The following is a 19,759-nucleotide window of genomic DNA, read 5'->3' on the forward strand; positions in this document are numbered from 1 at the left end:
TAAATTTTTAAAGTGTATGCGAAAGGGAATATTTCAAATTATCTTATAATAAAAACAATAAATCAGTACAATGGACACGTAAAAATAATAATTTATTTTCATAATATTTTTATTGAATCATTCGTTGTTTTTAATTAACCATATATGTATGTATTTATGTATATGCGTGCATAAAAATAAAAATTTAATCTATATTCGTTGAAACGCAGTTTCTACATCTTTGCGAATAAATAATGCTAAACTTGCAGCTGCAAGACCTGTAGCATGGCTATCACATCCAAAATCGGTATTCATATTACTTTTCGGTATAAATTCTCCATAACTGTTAAAGAATTTAAAAAATTCAAAAATATTTATTGTATGTTAACAAATAAATAAAAAACCAAGAGATACACATATATACTCGCATACCCAAATGCGCTGTAACAACCACTAGGATGAGACCAGCTTAAAATTAAATTCTCATAATGTTTATCCATGAATTCCAAATATCCTTCTGATCCACATAAAACAACTATAATTCAAATGACATACAAGGATCAATTTTAGAAATGACTCAGTTATAAATAAACATCATAATTCTTTACCTTGTTCCATTAACAGATCTCGCGTATTATAAGGAAATCCAATCGCTTCAATGTCAATCATATCTTGAAGAATACGAGAACAATAAATAGGTAACAATTTTAAAAATGGTACCATTCGATTTTCCTTACATCCCATCTACAATATTCATTTACATTTATATAACGTTACCATATATTTTTCTTCAATGAAATATTTAAACAACTGTTTACTTGTAAACTTACTGCTCTTAAAGTTTGTATAATAAGTAATCTATGCGTAAGAGGATATCCTTTTGGATTATCTTTATTCATTATTATTTGTATGCATTTGTAAGGTATTGAACATTCGTTATAAAATTTTTGTTTAACAATTCCGACAAGACAATAATCACTTTCGAATTCTTTAGGTCTTCCTTTCATTATTAAATCTTCTCCATTCGCATACGATAATCCTTGAGATGGATGAGGTAGCGCCGCACCCAAAGTTTGATTTTTCCAAGATATTTCTCGTATCCAAAATTTTGGATCGTTCAATACTTTCTTTACTAATAATCAATATTTTCATAATATTGTTATATATTATATATTATATAACTTAATATTATATAAATTAATATTATATAATAATTTATATATTATATAAATTAACATGCAATATATATTTATATATAAATTACAAAATAAACATAAAGTAGTTGAATACTTACACATTTTCATTTCTTCATTTATCGGAATAATTGCATTTGTTAAAAGTTTTTGCGTTGAATAAGAAAATTCCAATAATTTTCTCAGATCATAGAGATACGTTTTGTCAAGATAACAAGTATTTTCATGCAAAAGTGTTTTTAGTAGAAAGACTGTTCCGAAGAATATATATACATATATATTTTTTTGTATGTGAAATATTTTTACATACATTATTGATATAAATTATATATTATTTACAACATATTATTGGCAATTGATATAAGTTGCTTTTTTGTATACATATATTGTAATACTCTCACCTTCTGTTAAAGTAATCGCATAAATAGTACCAATCGTCATCTGTTGCGGTCGTTTATGTATGTATTTGATAACTTTAAAAAGAGCATTCAATTTGATATCTGAAAGAAATTGTCCATTTATAAGCAATATAATAACAGATCAATAATATGACAACATTAATATATGCCCATAATTGTACAGTTTATTCGTGTATTTCATAAATACATAAATAAAATATAAAATTTTATATTTTTTAAAATATGACTTGCCGATTATTAATTTGTATAATTAACTAAATATCAATACTATCTTCTGCAATAAACATAATTATATATAAATTTATCGAGAGGAAGACAGGATATTTTTCAATATTTCAATAATAATTAAAATGATCATAATTTAGTTACTATATCATTTTATCAAATATATATGTATGTATATACGCGTAACATAGTGGGCATATCTTACAATGAAACTAAAATTATAATTTTACATAAAATGAAAGAAACAATTTCTACTTTTGTTTTACTATTATTTTTTGCGATATCATATAATTTTGTTTAACTGTAGTATCAATTAATTTAATGAGTTGTAACAATACCAAAATCGGTATAGTCAAGGTCTCCTTTGGCTCTGACTATGAAGTATCCCAGGATAGCGAAGATCAATAGAAAGCACTTAATTCTTTGAACACTCCACTCCATCGGGGAACATCCACGACTGAGAAGAGGATCATTCGCAATTCTGGCCTTATAGTCTCCCCAACGTTTGTCGTCAATGTACATACAGCCTAAACTTAACGTTATTTATCGCAAGTAAGTTCATCCTCGAGACGCAGCCGCAGCAATACTAACGATTACACCTTTTTCTTCATGAACCCGACGTGTCTTATTCGAGAAATCTTTCACTTTAAATCCAGACTCTTCACGAGGGATTACCATTGATTTTATCAACACCTACGAGTTCGGAAGAAACGTTGTGTCTGAGAACAAATACGAATTCGTAGAGAAGATAAATTTCGTAAAATTACAAAATAGAAAAAGTTAGATATTTTATATATATATTTATATATATATATATATATATATATATATATATATATATATATATAAAATATCAATAAGCAAAATATAATTTCACTTAACTCCTGATGGTTAGCATATTTGAAAATTTTTAATTTATAAATATCTAGGTTTATATATATATATTTTAACAATGATGTAAAATCAACTTAGCAAAAAATTTGTACTTTTTATTTAAATATATATTCTATTTATTCTTTTATAATGCATCAAAAGTTCGATAATGATATAATTCTTTTTCTCTTTTGTATTATGACGTTTTTATCTTTTATTTACGACAAAAGCTACTACAATATATACTTAGAAAATAAATTTGTTCTAATTCTTTTTTAAGATTTTGCATCTTAATTAAATATAATATTAACTCAGACTCAGCATTCTTCTTTATTTTTATACATACCTTTATTCATAATCTTCCTTATAGTTTTATATGAAGAATACTAGGCCAAACACGAGATTTATCATATTGCGTATATTTTTATCAATACGTCTTTTAGGATATTCCTTAAATATACTAAATAAGTCATTAGTATTGGGCAGGTCTAATGCCTAGTTTTATAATATTGTAATAATTGGAATGTCCACAATAAACAACAATATGATCGCTATTAGAGAACTTCGTAAATACATAACGTATATTGTTATTACAATTAAATTACTATCAATATCTTGGTGTATGGATGTATATGAATATTCGCATGTATAATATTCAATTTGAAGTCAATATCAGAAATTAAATCATTCCCTTTTTAATTATACCACTTATTATAAACACATCCTCTCAAATCACCATTGATAGTAATATTCCAAAGGGAAGTAAGTTTCACCTTTGGAGTCATCATCTCGTTGCATTTTTATGTATATCGCAAAATACGCTGTATATGTCAATTTCGCGTAGAGGAAAAATTAAATACCAAAATATCATTTTCCATGCGATTTTATCTTGTCATCGATTGACATTTATCGTCGAATACGTTTACTATACTGAAATTATTTGATATTGGCAAAAAATGTTTGTGTAATAGGATTAAAATTTTCTTTCACATTATCACGTTGCTTAATAACGTTTTTACTTACAATTGTATCGGAAGTACGCTTATCTTTATCGCTAATTAAATGAAGATTTGAAGTGCGGCTGCAAGTAGCATCTGTTGATTCGTCATCCAATTTCAATAATGAATTTTCCATGTTTGATACTCCTACCGACGTGGAAGAATCTTTTACATGATTTTTTGTGGCAGTGTTCATTTTAATGTTTACAGAAAACGTATCATATAAGATCATCTAATGCAAATAAAAAATAAATAGTTATTGCAAGAATTTTTATAGAAATATATCTTACATTTTAGTAGTTATTACATACCTGTACATTATTAGAATCACGAACTTTAAATTTAAGATCTTGTAATTGTACTGATTCTGGTATCAGTCTAGGTCTATCACAGGCGTTAGGGTTACTTGCAATTTCGGAGAACACACTGCATCCATTGGATTGGAAACTATAAAAACAATAATTGTCACTTTAATAATAAATTCCGTATTTATGAATGATGCATTTTATAACTCACTGTTCATCAGAGACATTTCCTCTTGAATCGGTACACTGTAGTAGGTTTGTCCATTTTCTTTTAACTGATGCTCCTTTTGGATTAACTCGATCATTTTTTGTTCCGGCATGGTTGTCTGTTGATTCACTAGCAAAACTGGTCCCTGCATTCCCGTCGCACTGTTAGAATCCCAAGACATACACTGGAGAGGAGGTACGGGGAAATCAATTTGACAAAATTTACTCCCCGCACCATAGTATTTCTTATTATATTTTTCATTATGTTAATCAATCGTTAACATTTATCAAATATAATTATATTACATAAATAAAATATAATATTTACATTTACAATTTAATTACAAATTTATAAAGCACAAAATTGCAGCTAAGACAGCAATAATTTATTTAGTGCGGGTAAACATATGAATATAAAACAGTATAAATAATATTTATAAATATTATTTATAATTTTACTTATTATTTTCAACTTTTTATGATTATATGATTGTTATAAAATGATATAATAAAAATGTATTACATTAAATACTCACCTGTCTGAAAATGGATTGTATTCCATTTTTAATTCCTAAACTATCAGAATTTTGAGATGGCATCATTTTTCTGTTAGTAAAATTTTTTTCTGTGTTCAATGATTGGTATGTATTACTATTCCGAACATGAGTAACAATTACATCTTCACTAGTAGATTGATCAGAAATCAATGATGAAGTATTGTTAATTTGGCTTTCTGCTGTATTATGATTTGTTAATTGCAGCATTGAAGGAAATATATTTTTATTACTGCTTGTGTGAAAAATTTTATTCTTTCTATAATTATTTGATGTAAAAATTTGTTGATTTATATAGATACTTCTATTTTTCACACTTTTTTCCGATGATGCTACATTAATTGGATTATCATTTTGCAGTTTAGCTCCATTATAGGAAATAGCACTAGATGAAGCTTTCATATTTTCTTCTAAATCATTTACTTTTACTTTTTTAGATTTATCTATCACCACAGTCTTTATTCCATTTGTGTGAGTTCCAATTACACATATATTTGTTTCATGCTTTCTCTTTGAGGTTATTCCTGTATCATTGCATTGACATTCCGAAGATGATAATCTTGTATTTTTAGTTTGAATATCTTCGGAATTACTGAAGTTCATTGAAGGACTAGTATATAATTCTAATGATTTATGATTACCTGAACTTTTCATATCAGGTACATTTGCAAAAACTTCGGGTGATAAAGATGTTACATTAGTAATTTTAATGTTCATAATAGATGAATTATTAGAGTTCTTACGATTTTCATTTTCTGAAAATGTATTATTTTTTATATTATCTATAATTTCATATTTTTCTATTGTTTTTAAATTATCTGAAATTTTTTTTTCCTCTTCAATTTTATTATTTATCTTTCCAGCCATCTCTGATGAAATACATGAAATATCTATAGATTGATCCAAATTGTTTATTTTAGTTCTTGTATCACAGGTAGTAAGGGCCATCTTCTTCAAAGTTTGATCTCCAATGTTTGACCTTTTTGAAGTATTAATGACCTATACAATATGAATACATTGTTCATTAATCTCCTATAATTTAATAATACTAGTAAATTAATTGATTAAATTACTCACTTCAATGTCATCTTCATCGCTATCGATCAAGATCACATCAACCTTTCTATTCGAAATCGATGGTTGCATACTTTGCAAGTTTTTGTTTTGTTTTGTTTGTAACACATTTTTTTCTTGAACTGTTTCTAATATACTTTTTTCTTGATCTATTTCTAATACACTTTTTTTTTCGTCAGTTTTTACCATACTTTTTTCTTGATCTTTTTGTAATACACTGTTTTCTTGATCTGTTTGTGACATATTTTTATCTTTAGATTTAATTATTTTAAAATTGACTGATGATGTTGCAGACACGTTTTGACTAGAACTGCTACAGTTATTTTCACATGTAGTACTGCAATACATAAAGAAAAAGTGTGTTATCATTAGAAATCTGTAAGGTTATACGCACACACATACTTTGTTGAAATTTCATTTGATGTTAGTTTAAAAGATCGAGGTGCAGGACATGCATGTGAGTATGGCAACATAGGAAGGTCATCTTTATCTTGTGTACCACCCACAGAAATTTCTGAATCACTGGTATCTGTGTCTATGTTACGATAGGTAATACTGAAAAAAATATGTTATAAAAATCATAAATTACGTTAAAAGACAAAGCAGATAACATTATCATAAATCCTTTAAATCTGATAATGACTATAAAAAACATACATACTTTATTGTTTCTGTTACATTCTTCGTTGACTGCTTTACTTTATCTGTAAAGTAAAGTAGGAATAAATTAATATGTTCTAATGAATTTTTCATAAGAATTTGTAAAAAATGAAATCAATAATAAAAATAATTATACCACCTAATATGGATATACATTCATCACAGCTCCAAACAGGATTGGCCCATTTTAATTGGCCACATGCCATATGAATTCCTTGGGAACCACATGTTCTACATAAAGCTAATTCCCATTTTCTAGTAAAATAACATATATTATTCTAGTATATAATATTATATACAAAGTACAAGCAATAATATTGTTGTCTTACTGAAATATAATTCTATTACTAAGCTAAATTTACTACTCACGCATTCATGCTTGTATAGTTTCTGCCTTTTGGACATAAACATGTCACAGCATCACAGCGGTCATGTCTATATAAAAGTTCTTGAAATGCATTTGGTTCAAGTTCCCAAGATGCATCCCTATAAAATAAAGGAGCATATAATATTGCTGTGTGTTTAGTAGGAAAACATAATAAAATATTATATTATATTATATAAATTTTGGATAAATAAATATTTGCTATAAATTAAATATTACATAGGAATAGTAATCTTCCTATATATGCTTATAGATATATTACTTCATTCATAATTTTACTTACTGACTTGGAATAAAAATACCATATTCTAGCATTGCTTTTTGAAATTCTTTTTTATTATTACATAGTGGACATTTAAAGAAATAACCAGCATTCATTGCTAATTGCTATAAAAGAAACAAGTTATTAATACAAAATATATTTATTTATTGATATTTTTAATAATTAAATATTAATTATTGTTGTATATTAAATAAGTACGAGTTAATAAATAATTAATTTACCTGAACACATTTTCTATGAAACCAAGCATCCTTTTTACAACAAGGTGCCCATAATGTCCCAATAAAATTCTTAGGATTAACATTATCATAACAAATACAACACAATATATCAGTATTTTCTTTAATTACTTTTCTTTTTTTTTCATCAATTTTTTGTTTTGGTCTATGGTTTATACAATATGATCTAAAATTTTGATATGATTTTATTTCTATTTTATAATAATACAATCATTATCAAATAATCAATAACAAATACAATGAATATCCTAATTACTAATCTAAAAATATATGAATTTATTAAACTAAGACAAAAGATTAAAACTTTTTTAAACACCCTTAACTATTGATAATTACCTAAATTCACCAAAAAATTGATGAAGAGTTCCAGCTCTTAAGCCACAAGGAAAATGAAATATGCGTTTACACCTTGTATTGCAACATCCTAACGTAGCACCATTTTTCTTACAATAAGAGCATATCTTAAAATATAAATCCAAAATGTAAATATAAATTTATAATCGTTATGAAAAAGAGAATAATATAAAATAACACAGATTACAATGAACTAGATATCTTAATTGTTGTCTTACCAATCTTTTTCCTCTGCGCAATTCCTTTTGTATATCTTCTACTAAAAATCCTAAAATACCTTCGTTATCATTACCTTTCTGTTCCATATTAGAAGATAATAACTAGAAGATAACAAATATTTATATAGTTTCTATCAATGTTAACACAAATAGAGTATAGTTAAAAATAAAATTCATTTGTATTTAAGCATTTACCAAACAGTAATAATGTGTAACAATACCATGATATTCATGAAATTTACCAAACTCTAACTCATTGTCTTCTGTAAGACCACAGAAACAACAAACTTTTAAATTATGGTTTTCTGCAGACATTATTTCTTCTGAAAAAATGGATTTTTATGTATAAATATTCGCCATGTATATATTAAATAGATTAAGGTAATATAGTTATACGAAGAATAATTTACTTACAAAGTTTTTCCAATTATACTCATATGTTACAGAAGCTATCTTCCAAAGTATATTTATATTCCATGTTTTTACAAAACCACAAATTTCATTTTCCTTTATATAAAATGAATCATCATATATTTTTGATTCTTTATTTCATAATTTCTTCAAATAATAAATATTTAAGATAAATTAACTTCAAGAAAAAAAATTGTATTCTCGTATTGACAATATACCATAAAAAGGACCAGTACATTTCTTTTTCATAAAAACAAAATACGTTCATGCCATTATATACCGATCTAACTTCAAATGCAAACAATAATACCACAGATTTATCATTTCTGTATTTTAATTCTTCGGTAAATTCAATTTTACTTTCAACAACCAACACAGTATTAAATACGCCAACATAAAAAATATGAACGATCAGTGTTTGACCGAAATAAGACAAGATATTTTTTATTCTTATTAATAAATTGTACTCAACTTGCCTAGAAGCAACATTTCAAACATGGCGGAAAGCGGTATTTTTAAATCTACTATAACATTAATAATTATTCGAATTTTTTTTTCTTGATATTTTTGAAAATCGTTTAAGTGTAATCAGCTAGATATTTGAAAATCATTAATATATATTTTTAATTTTTTTCTTTAATTTTTCTTTCTTATTCTTACAGGTCATTACGCATTTTATTGGTAGATCGAATATTAAACCGCCAATTCATATCACGTGATTTATCAATCTTGTATCTCAAACTATACGTAATTCAACTGAAATATTAGAACAATTTTATCAGATATCAGAACAAATATCAGAACAATTTTGATCATATATCAAGTCATTAAAACTTATGATTACAAATAATTCAATCTGTGATTATAATTTTATATTTCCAATATTCCCATAATATAATACACCAATAGCAACTACACTTTTATGATTAATCTAGCAATATCATTATTTAATCATCGATAAACGATTTCAATAGATAAAATTTTGAAATATTATAAATCAAAATATAATGCTCGTATCGAAATTGTAACATAAAATAACATGGTGAATACTCCTAGAAAGCTTCACACTTTGATATTATATAGAATGCACATTGGTTTATTCTAGGGAGGTTGACTGAAAAGTTTGAACACCATTGGAAAAGTAAATTTATAAAATCAAATTATGAAGAAAGAAATATTTGTTCTTTCTCAAAAAATATTGTTTTATACTATTAAAATATACGAACTCCGAGCGTTTTCACTTTATTCGTTATATTAATACAGTAATGTATATTGCAATGAAAGTTTACAAATTTATATAAATGTATATAGTGATCCATGCTTACACATGCGAATGGAATCGTTTTAACTTATTAACAGCGGCGTTTCATTTTTAAGAACAGGTATGACTGATTTTAAATATATACGATACAATACAGGATCATACTAAATAAATTAAAATAAGAAAACAATAAAGCGTACTCAAATAATGTAAACTTGAATGGCAAATTATGTACCGCAAAGGACTTGGTGTATTTTATATATACATATATATACATATATATATATATATGTATATATATATATATAAAAATATATATGCATATATATTGCTTTTTTGTGTAGATTTCGTAATAGAAAATTAATCATGAACTTTTGTCAAATATTTTATCATATAAACGTAAAAGCTTTCATCTTTTATTAAGGTTATGTTTACATCATATACTTTTATTATTGCTAAAGTAAATCCAATTATAAAACAGTCAGGATCAGTAATATCTTAATATTTTAAGATTTTATTCAGATTTAATTTTTTTTATTTCTAAATAAAATATATATTAAGTGATAAGTTCTTATATAGGAATTAAACCAGAAATTAAAATACGATGCCAATAGCGTAAGTTAAACCTATATACATTCCTCAATAATAGACAAAGGAATTCTTATAAATATTTCAATTTTTTTTTTACATTAGAATTTATTCATGCGAAATTTAAATAAATTGCAAGTAAAAAAATTGATTAACAAAGAAAACAATTTATTTCTAAACTTCAAAACATATCTGCACAATTATATTTGCATATATCACTGAATATATTTTATGAATGGAATAGTTTAAACAAGCAATGAGTACACGTTTTCTAAATTAGTTTTAGATTTGATCGTAAAAATAGTGGTTTTTATAGATTATAAATATCATAAATATTATTATGAATAAATATCTAATTACTATATAGTCTTTAATAAAGTCTTTTTTGAAAATAATTCAATATAGATATGACATATGTTTTTGTTCTGTATAGTCTAAAATACAATACAGAATTTGTTCTTCACTATCTATAAAATATTACTATTAATTATATGTTTATATATATTTACAAGTTAAAGTATATTTATTGAATAGTAAAAAAATTTTTGCCAGTTAATTCTTGAATGAATTCCAATAAGAAATTTTAGATTATAACAAATACAAATAATATACAAGGATATAAAACAATAATTACAGCAGCAGTGTATAACATTAAAAATGAATGGGATTATTCCTGAAATGGAACAAATAATTAGTCAGCTTGAACGCGGGACTGTGGTAACAAAATTTTTCTCAAGGAAACGACCAGAGAAAAAAACCTTAATGATACGAAGGGAAACTAGACAAATTGTTTGGTCAAGGAGTTCTACCTTTAGACCTTTCGATGGTTCTGGTAAGAAGTTTTGAGTTTTTAGTTAACGTTTAAAGTTAATATGACATGTTTATATCTGATCATAGAAAAGATAAAATATTTTTTCTATAAAGGGTTGTTTTACATTAAACTGTTCTTTATAGATTCACATTCACAAGCACACAAAAAATAAATTTTCCACCTAATATTTTAGGCACACTTTATACATGGTTATGCAGTTATATATCTACAGCAAAAATGGGCAGAATATTATCTGAAGATACTAGTTATAGGCCAAAAACCAGAAGGAAAAATCAGTGTCCATTTTGTATATGGGTGAGTTTATGATAAAGATAAAATCCATATCAGTTGTTGGATCTCATCCAGAAAGATACAATGAACTTTGTAGATGTGTGTACATATTTACATTTGTCATTTATGTTAATGTTTATTCTATTTGAAATTATTTCAAATTTTTATTGATGTATAATTAATTATACAAAAATAGAGTTTTTATTTCATTCGTGTAGGTGGTAGGTATAAAATATTTAAATGTTCACAATGTTCTGATCTTAGATGATTTAAAAATAAATAGTTATCGCATTCTTATTTTATCTTGCCATTATTGCAACTTCTCCTTCAGTTTTGGTCTATCAACAATTGTGCCCATTACTACTGTTGATATATAGGATAGAATATTGATTACTAAAGGTATTATAGCATAATAAAAATCACAATATTATATGTCATGATACTGCATAAATATTTAGATAGTATATTCAAACAATATATTGAAGTTGTAATATGTAAATAAAAAAATATACAAATATATGTATATCAACTTTTTTCAGTTGAAATAAGGGAAGTCAAAGAAGTTAGGGTAGGCAAGCATTCCAAAGATTTTGAAAAATGGCCAGAAGATGCAAAGAGGATAGAAAGCTTAAGATGTTTTGTTGTATTCTATGGTTCTGAATTCAGGTTAAAAACTCTTTCAATATCAGGTAAATATAAAATAGTTCTAATTATAAGTCATTAGAATTTTGTTGATTTTTCTGTAATTTATTCATTCTTGATTAATACGTATTTTAGCTCTAAGTGAAAAAGAATGTGAGTTATGGGTTAAAGGTTTACGTCATTTAGTTCAAGATACTATTAATGCTCCATATCCTTTACAAGTTGAAAGATGGCTTAGGAAAGAATTTTATGCAATGGAGAATTCAAGAGAAACGTAAGGAAATTGATATCTATGTTGTCATTCTTATCTATAAGTTAAACTAATGTTTAACTTTGACTATAAAAACTAATGGTAAAACTGATTTAACAGAGTTACATTAAAAGATGTTAAAGCATTTTTACCTAGAGTTAATTGCAAAATTGCAACTAACCGTTTAAGAGAATTATTCCAAGAAGTAGATACAAGAAGCAGAAATGAACTTGGGTTTGATGATTTCGTTATTTTATATCATAAACTCATGTTTGATCAGAATGTAAGTTATTTAAATTTCAATATTTATTTTATAAATATTATATTTAACTTAATTATATAGATTAATATGTAATTATATCTTTTTATAGAATCTTACAGATTGGAATAAGCTATTGAATTATTCTAAGTCAGGACAAACTGTTACTCTTCAGGAATTTCAAAACTTTTTAATCACTGAGCAACAAGATGTTTTAGGAAATAATGATATAGAAGCTTCACGTTTTATTAGAGACTATCTTCAAGATCCACAAAGAGATATACAAGAACCATATTTCACATTTTCTGAATTTATAGATTTCCTTTTTTCCAAACAAAATGATATTTCGGATCAACGATATAATCAAGTGACTCAAGATATGACTAAGCCTTTAGCTCATTATTGGATTGCATCATCACATAACACGTAAGAAGTTATAAATGATGGAAATAATACATGCTTTGTCAAATATTATATTTAAGAATTTTGTTATTAAATATTGTAATATATAAAATAAATACTTTCAGATATTTGATGGGTGATCAAATAAGCAGTGAAAGTAGTTGCCAAGCTTATGTACGTGCATTAAGATCTGGTTGCAGATGTATAGAACTTGATTGTTGGGATGGTCCTGATGGAATGCCTTTTATATTCCATGGGCATACATTAACAACAAAAATAAAATTTCTAGATGTTATTAAAACTATCAAAGAACATGCTTTTGCTACATCTGAGTATGTATTATTTAAAAAAAAATTATATAACTATGATATACATAGACCGTTTGCATGTTTACATTCGTGTATAAATTGATCTACTTATTTATTTATTTATGATATATATATATATATAAATCTTTTTGTAGATATCCTGTTATTTTATCCATAGAAGATAATTGCACATTGCCACAACAAAGAAAAATGGCTATTACAATGCAAGAATTGTTTGGAAATATGCTATTAGTTCAATCAGTAGATAAAAATGAAACTTGTTTGCCATCTCCATATGCATTAAGAAAGAAAATATTATTAAAACATAAAAAACTTCCTGATGGAGCTGATGAGACATCATTTCTTATTCGTAGTGATGAAAGTAGACAAGAAATGGATCTTAGAAATACTGTAAAAAATGGGATATTATACTTAGAGGATCCTGTTGATAGAGAATGGAATCCACATTTTTTCGTATTAACACAGCAAAAGCTATTTTATACAGATACATTCTCACGAGCTCAAGAGACAGAGCATGATGATGATGATGAAGGATGTATCCGAAGACCAACAGATGTACGTATATTTTGAATAGTAATACATTTATAAATGCGTTATTTACAATATCTATTACATATATCAAATATCAAATATATGATATATTTGTTTTAAAGGGAGTACCAAATGATGAACTACATTTTGGTGAGAAGTGGTTTCATGGAAAGTTAGCAAAAGGTAGGGAAGAAGCTGAAGAATTATTACAACGATACTCTCATCTTGGCGATGGTACCTTTCTAGTTCGACAATGCGTTACGTTCGTTGGTGACTATAGTCTTTCCTTTTGGCGTAAGGGCAAAGTAAACCATTGTCGTATAAAATTAAAACAAGAAATGGGTCAAACACAATATTATCTAATTGATACAAATTGCTTTGATAGTTTATATAGTCTAATAACACATTATCGCAATAACCCCCTTAGAAGTCAGGTAATTGCACTAAAAATGAAGTATCGCACATTATTTATATTTTCTTTAAGAAATAAGTAATAATATATATTTATTTAATATATAGGAGTTCTTAATTACACTACAAGAACCCGTACCTCAACCAAATAAGCATGAGGAAAAAGAATGGTGGCATGCAGAATGTACTCGTACTTTAGCAGAAGAAATGTTAAAATGCATTCCCACTGATGGTGCCTTTTTAGTGAGACCTAGTGAAAAAGAAAGTAATTCTTATGCTATATCCTTCAGGTATGTAAATACAATAATTTAATTATATATATATATATGAAGTAAAAAAAAAAATAATTAAAAATTTGTTATATTTTATTTAATAGGGCTGAAAAGAAAATTAAACATTGTAGAATAAAATTTGAAGGACGTTTGTATACAATAGGAACAGTGCAATTTGAAAGTTTAGTTGAATTAGTAAATTACTATGAAAGGAATCCACTCTATAAGAGAATAAAGCTAAGTCATCCTGTCAATCAAGATATCATCAGAAGAGTGGGTTTGGTATGTGACAGACTAAAAGCTTTTGCTAGTATGTATAATTACAAAAAATTAAAAGTTTATCTATAAACAAAAATCTGGAAGAGGTCATTTTTTTATTAAACATGATATTTAAAAAAATCAAATTTATGTTAATGTTATTAAAAATTACAATTACAATCTTTTTAAAGGATGCAGATGACGGATCTGTTTATGGTATACCTGGATACATGGATCCAACAAGTTTTGGATCTAAAGTAAGTTATATTTTACAATAAAGTCAATTATTACTAAATGTTATACATATTTCTATAATAACCAATGCTACAAATGATATATGTCATAAATAGGTAACGGTAAAAGCTCTTTATGATTACAAAGCAAGAAGAGAAGATGAATTGACATTGGTAAAACATGCTATAATTACTAACGTGACGCGTCAAAGTGGCGGTTGGTGGAGAGGCGATTACGGTGGTAAAAAGCAACATTGGTTTCCAGCAAATTATGTTGAAGAAATAGATTATCAAGATAGTCCAGGAGATGTAAGTAATATAATTATTTAATGTACAATACAATTTTATCATATCAATTTTAGTCTACAGATTCTATGATGCTTGGTAGTCTTCAAAAGGGTTCATTAGACATTATGGGTGCAGTTGTCGAATTAACATTAGGTGAAAGGCCTGGATTAGAATGGATTTTACGAATACAAAATCCTAGTATGTGTTCCGTATTTGAAGTGGCAACACCATCAAAAGATAGTGCATTAGAATGGATGTCAAGTATCAAAGAAACAGCACAGAATGCCAGTGTTAGAGTAATAAAACCATTTATATTTATTCAAATTTAATTATGATTAATCTCTCCAAGTTTTTAAATTTTTTCTATATTGTTTTCCATTTATAGGAAAATCAACACAAAGAGATGGAGCGAGCATGGAGGATAGCAAAAGAAATGTCTAATCTTATAGTATATTGTAGATCAGTTGCTTTTAATGTTGAACGAATTAGAGCAAAGGGATTTATATTCCATGAAATGAGTAGTTTCCCTGAAACTAAAGCAGAAAAACTTATGTGCCAGCAAGAAAACAAGTTTTTTTTAAAATATCATCAGGTAATAACTATTTAACAAAGTATAAACTTTTTCTTATTACAAAATGAATTCTGTGTTCTCAAATATTATCGATTTAAATTATAGATGCAATTCAGTAGAGTATATCCTAAAGGTCAACGTATTGATTCATCTAATTATAATCCTGTGCCAATGTGGAATTCTGGTTGTCAAATGGTAGCTTTAAATTATCAAACTGGAGATAAATCTATGCAATTAAATCAAGCTAAATTTAAAGAGAATGGTAGCTGTGGTTATGTACTGAAACCAGATTTTATGTTCAGAGATGATTTTAATCCTTATGACAAAAATTGCTTGTACGGAATAGATGCACTTAAAATTAGCTTAAAAATTATAGGTGCAAGACATTTGATTAGGTCTGGAAGAGGAACAGCTAGTCCATTTGTTGAAATAGAAGTAATTGGTGCAGATTTTGATAATGGGACAAAAATAACAACAAAAACGATACGTATGTATTTTTGTAAAAAAAAAAAAAAAAAATACATTATATTTTAATTATATTCATATATTCTTTTTTTATATTTGAGTATTTAATTTGTTCAGATGACAATGGTTTTAATCCTATGTGGAATGAATCTTGTGAATTCGAAATATTCAATCCGTACTTTGCTCACATAAGATTTGTAGTACAAGATGAAGATATGTTTGGTGATAGTAATTTTATAGGGCAAGCTACTTATCCTGTATGTATTTATGATATTCGTTATTATACATACTTATTTTTTTATATTAACATTTATCCTTATTCTTTTTAAAATTCATTTATTTTATTAATTATTTTTAGGTCCGCTGTTTAAGAACAGGATATAGAAGTGTTACTTTAAAAAACAATTATAGCGAAGATCTAGAATTGGCTGCACTTTTAGTACACATTCGAATTATAAATTTTTCTGTAAATGTAAATAGTGATCTTTCTCTATATTTCTTTTTTAGATAATTTTATAAATATTTAATTTAATTGTATTATTTATTTTTTAGGCAACATCGTGAACTAATGGAAAAAATTATTAAATGAGTAGATCTGATATACTGTCTACAATGTTTGGTATAGTGCTTCACATGTACATATATTTGATGAGTGTTTCTGTGTGTACATTGTGGTGAAATAGAACCACGAATATCTTTTAAAAAAATGAAAATGATAAAAATAAATATTATTTTTTACTGATTTAATTTGAATGAAATTCAAGTAAAATCTATTTTTTAATAACTATAAAATATCATTGTGAACTTGATTTTCTATTGATTAATCAAAAATAATATTTTATGTTATTGATTACTTAATTTTATAATCAGTGGACAAATATAATTCTTTGAAGTAGCATTTACTAGTTATAAAGTTAACTTCAATGAAAGAAATGATACATATCTTTACACAATCTAATAATCTTTAGTATCTTGTTACTATCATAAATTTTATTAATTTTTCTCTTATTGCATATATCATTGCATTTATTTTGATTATATGTTCCCATATGTATAGAATTATAAAAAAGTGTACTCTTAACACTTTGCCGGCCGCTGTCACGCTGGCGTGACTTTTGCTCGCTAACGGTTATCGGCCGCTGTCACGTAAGCGTGACTTATTTTCGCCAACGATGATCTCGCCGGCGGCAGCGTAACGTCGCTTCGATAAATGCGCGGCCGGCAAAGTGTTAAATAGTATTTCTGTAATACTTCCAATGTGCATAATTTGTAACTAATAATCTACATTACATGGCCTTACATTCATGTATCAAAACTATTATATTATATAAAGAAAAATGTTTGTTTAAGTATGGTCAGATAGAAACAACTACATGAGTTTTGAACATATCAAACAAAGAAATATAAAAAAGATGGATGGTAACAAGTATTTTTGTGTAGTACATATGTTGAATTGTGAAATAAAAAGAAATTTCCAGTAAATATAGATTATTCATTTTTCATAAGGAAACAATTTCTGTTAAATATGTTAAAAGTATAGTTATATTTATATAAATAAGATGGACAAAGCTTAAGAAATATTTGTGTGTATATGTATGTGTTATTCCACAAAAGAAAAAGGCATTTTTGGATATTTATTATTCATAATTTTATATATTACAAACGTTAAAAGAAATCAAAATTGAATAGGAGAGGTACAAGTATTGATAAGTGCATTATTTATAATGATTTATAAAATTTGTTAATTTATGAAGATTTACACAGTTTTCTTAAGATATTCATCAAATATAAATAAAGCAACAGAAGGGTCATTTAACAATAACAGTTTCTGCAAATCATTTATATGTCCAGCTAATAAACGCATATAATCAGCCTGTTGTTCCATAAATTTTTCTTCTATAAAATGAGATACAGATGGATCATGAAATTTTTGACGGGCGTCTGAATGAATTTTTATAGCTTCTTTTGTAAGGTTTTCCTCAATTTGAAGTGCTTTAGCCAAACTTTGAATTTCATTAAACTGTATTTCTCTAGTTTCGCTCTCCGACACAATTTTATTGTGCTGCAAAAAAAATAATCATATACTTATCCAAAATTATATGGTAAAACAAATACGAAAAATATATTTATATATAAAGTAAATATATATGATATCGATACTTGTGTACTTACACTGTTAGTTTGTTCTTCACGAACGAAATTCAATGTACTACCTCGTTTGGTAAGGAATTTTACTATATTAATAGCATTTTCCCATGCTTTGTCTGACAGTTTACGATATAATGCCTTAAAGCCTTCTCGATTTGATTCATAATTTCCAAAATGAGTTGACATTAATAAAAATTCATAGCTATATTCAATATGAGCATTTGCATATCCTTGAAGTTCACTCTTTAACTTCTCGATATTCCCAAATGTGGCAGTACAGTTAAATGAAGTACCTAGAACTACGATAATCAATAATATTAACAATTAAAGACACTATATGATAATGCAATATTTTATTAAAATATTTCAGTTTTGTTTTTATCTTGACAGAATATAACTTACGAGAATTAGAAATTTTAAGATCACAAGCTTCTTCGACATGCCTATAACAAGAATCTGTTGAAGCAGAGATCGTGACAAAAAGGGCACACAATACTCCTAGTAGAAACATGTTTCCTAAAGAAAAAAATATAAAAGTTCATAATTAATATTACATATAACTACATCGTAGTAGTGAATACACAATTTTAATATCATACTATTTATAACTTAATATAATAACAACTATTTTTAAAATAAATACAAAAGATTAGTTAAATTATAGATTTTATATATACATATATATATGTTTTATACATACATATATATAAATTGAGACTAAACCAACGAGCGTAAACAAGAATATATATTATAATTAGTTAAATTTTTATCAAAGTAGTAACATTTTAAAAACCACAAAGATCATCGACAATGAACTTACTCCCACAAATAAAGGAAAATTATTATGTTGATTGGAATGTATGGTAGAATTCTCACAAAAGTAAACTGAATGAAAACAAACTAATAAATCGGAATAATATAGGCTATAAATTTGTTTTTGTTATTTTTATCAATCGATCATATATTTAGTTATTGCGTTATCACATACAAATTGCGTAGTAGAAGAAACGTTATTTATACAGTAACTTGGATCAGTGACGAATTAGTTTTACCCGCCATTATTATAAAAGTCAGATTAGGCAAAAACGAAACATCGAGAAAATGCTTATCTTTCTATACTGTATTGCAGAAAATCTATGGTACTTCATCACGTACCTCTTTAAATGATGCTCTTGCACTGTTGGATAGAACGTGAATACTCTCGCTTCGATGTTCTCTCAACAATGAATTACTAATTAACTGATGCGAACATTGGACTCTTTGAGTAGTAGGATTTTGATATAGAACGAGGTGAGGGGAATTTATCTACCAGTCATAGTCACCTGATACGCATTCGCGCATGCGCAGTAGCACAACGTTTGAGGGAAAAGTG

At 26.3% G+C, this 19,759-nt stretch overlaps 4 protein-coding genes across 18 annotated transcripts; 1 reads left to right on the forward strand and 3 right to left on the reverse strand.

The window, feature by feature from the left end:
• Positions 1–189: 189 nt before the first annotated feature.
• On the reverse strand, positions 190–1,613 carry LOC124424339 (UPF0764 protein C16orf89 homolog). Its single transcript, XM_046963248.1, has 5 exons — positions 1,574–1,613; positions 810–1,111; positions 588–723; positions 412–514; positions 190–322 (listed from the first exon to the last, which is right to left on the reverse strand). Exons 1-5 carry the CDS (start codon positions 1,611–1,613, stop codon positions 190–192), a joined length of 714 nt encoding a protein of 237 aa, XP_046819204.1.
• On the reverse strand, positions 1,286–8,882 carry LOC124424100 (myb-like protein I). Of its 9 annotated transcripts, none has more exons than XM_046962658.1 (17): positions 8,381–8,881; positions 8,162–8,289; positions 7,967–8,068; positions 7,731–7,855; positions 7,377–7,560; positions 7,156–7,259; positions 6,857–6,973; positions 6,627–6,742; positions 6,489–6,531; positions 6,230–6,382; positions 5,831–6,164; positions 4,736–5,752; positions 4,204–4,361; positions 3,999–4,134; positions 3,713–3,919; positions 1,574–1,672; positions 1,286–1,423 (listed from the first exon to the last, which is right to left on the reverse strand). In XM_046962658.1, exons 2-16 carry the CDS (start codon positions 8,279–8,281, stop codon positions 1,661–1,663), a joined length of 2,928 nt encoding a protein of 975 aa, XP_046818614.1. In that variant the 5' UTR covers positions 8,282–8,289; positions 8,381–8,881; the 3' UTR covers positions 1,286–1,423; positions 1,574–1,660. The 9 variants fall into 9 exon arrangements, with proteins under 9 accessions (XP_046818614.1, XP_046818609.1, XP_046818611.1 ...); XM_046962653.1 differs by lacking the exon at positions 1,286–1,423 and adding an exon at positions 2,155–2,535 and having other exon boundaries at positions 3,036–3,919; XM_046962654.1 differs by lacking the exons at positions 1,286–1,423; positions 1,574–1,672 and adding an exon at positions 1,730–2,535 and having other exon boundaries at positions 3,036–3,919; positions 8,381–8,524; positions 8,614–8,881.
• A 603-nt stretch (positions 8,883–9,485) lies between these two features.
• LOC124424037 (1-phosphatidylinositol 4,5-bisphosphate phosphodiesterase gamma-1) lies at positions 9,486–17,721 on the forward strand. Of its 6 annotated transcripts, none has more exons than XM_046962505.1 (20): positions 9,853–9,888; positions 10,218–10,253; positions 10,863–11,058; positions 11,868–12,017; positions 12,106–12,244; positions 12,341–12,503; positions 12,592–12,905; positions 13,007–13,213; positions 13,345–13,765; positions 13,864–14,175; positions 14,261–14,442; positions 14,529–14,706; positions 14,874–14,939; positions 15,033–15,224; positions 15,278–15,499; positions 15,589–15,795; positions 15,880–16,261; positions 16,357–16,496; positions 16,598–16,711; positions 16,792–17,721. In XM_046962505.1, the coding sequence occupies exons 1-20, from the start codon at positions 9,868–9,870 to the stop codon at positions 16,801–16,803; spliced, it is 3,654 nt and encodes a 1,217-aa protein (XP_046818461.1). In that variant the 5' UTR covers positions 9,853–9,867; the 3' UTR covers positions 16,804–17,721. The 6 variants fall into 6 exon arrangements, with proteins under 6 accessions (XP_046818465.1, XP_046818464.1, XP_046818461.1 ...); XM_046962507.1 differs by having other exon boundaries at positions 10,866–11,058; XM_046962509.1 differs by lacking the exons at positions 9,853–9,888; positions 10,218–10,253 and adding an exon at positions 9,486–9,759 and having other exon boundaries at positions 10,866–11,058.
• Positions 17,722–17,858: 137 nt separating this feature from the next.
• On the reverse strand, positions 17,859–19,690 carry LOC124424038. Of its 2 annotated transcripts, none has more exons than XM_046962512.1 (4): positions 19,543–19,690; positions 18,790–18,903; positions 18,412–18,686; positions 17,859–18,301 (listed from the first exon to the last, which is right to left on the reverse strand). In XM_046962512.1, the coding sequence occupies exons 2-4, from the start codon at positions 18,896–18,898 to the stop codon at positions 17,996–17,998; spliced, it is 690 nt and encodes a 229-aa protein (XP_046818468.1). In that variant the 5' UTR covers positions 18,899–18,903; positions 19,543–19,690; the 3' UTR covers positions 17,859–17,995. The 2 variants fall into 2 exon arrangements, with proteins under 2 accessions (XP_046818468.1, XP_046818469.1); XM_046962513.1 differs by lacking the exon at positions 19,543–19,690 and adding an exon at positions 19,208–19,364.
• Between the last annotated feature and the right edge of the window lie 69 nt (positions 19,691–19,759).

Source organism: Vespa crabro, chromosome 5 (assembly GCF_910589235.1).
Source record: "Vespa crabro chromosome 5, iyVesCrab1.2, whole genome shotgun sequence".
In the NCBI taxonomy this organism is placed as follows: domain Eukaryota; kingdom Metazoa; phylum Arthropoda; class Insecta; order Hymenoptera; family Vespidae; genus Vespa; species Vespa crabro.

Bases quoted from the DNA above. Each gene is read 5' to 3' on its own strand.
- LOC124424339 (XM_046963248.1), bottom strand. From the start codon at position 1,613: ATGACGATTGGTACTATTTATGCGATTACTTTAACAGAAG. The intron at 724-809 runs GTAAGTTTACAA...TGAATATTGTAG, and splicing joins TTATACAAACTTTAAGAGCA to ATGGGATGTAAGGAAAATCG. The intron at 515-587 runs GTAAAGAATTAT...TTTGAATTATAG, and splicing joins AGATCTGTTAATGGAACAAG to TTGTTTTATGTGGATCAGAA.
- LOC124424100 (XM_046962653.1), bottom strand. From the start codon at position 8,281: ATGTCTGCAGAAAACCATAATTTAAAAGTTTGTTGTTTCTGTGGTCTT. The intron at 8,069-8,161 runs GTAAATGCTTAA...GTTATCTTCTAG, and splicing joins TTACACATTATTACTGTTTG to TTATTATCTTCTAATATGGA. The intron at 6,974-7,155 runs GTAAGTAAAATT...TTTATTTTATAG, and splicing joins GGTATTTTTATTCCAAGTCA to GGATGCATCTTGGGAACTTG.
- LOC124424037 (XM_046962505.1), top strand. From the start codon at position 9,868: ATGTACCGCAAAGGACTTGGT. The intron at 13,766-13,863 runs GTACGTATATTT...TTTGTTTTAAAG, and splicing joins GTATCCGAAGACCAACAGAT to GGAGTACCAAATGATGAACT. The intron at 16,262-16,356 runs GTATGTATTTTT...TAATTTGTTCAG, and splicing joins AATAACAACAAAAACGATAC to ATGACAATGGTTTTAATCCT.
- LOC124424038 (XM_046962512.1), bottom strand. From the start codon at position 18,898: ATGTTTCTACTAGGAGTATTGTGTGCCCTTTTTGTCACGATCTCTGCT. The intron at 18,687-18,789 runs GTAAGTTATATT...TGATTATCGTAG, and splicing joins TCTTAAAATTTCTAATTCTC to TTCTAGGTACTTCATTTAAC. The intron at 18,302-18,411 runs GTAAGTACACAA...TTTTTTTTGCAG, and splicing joins GTGAAGAACAAACTAACAGT to CACAATAAAATTGTGTCGGA.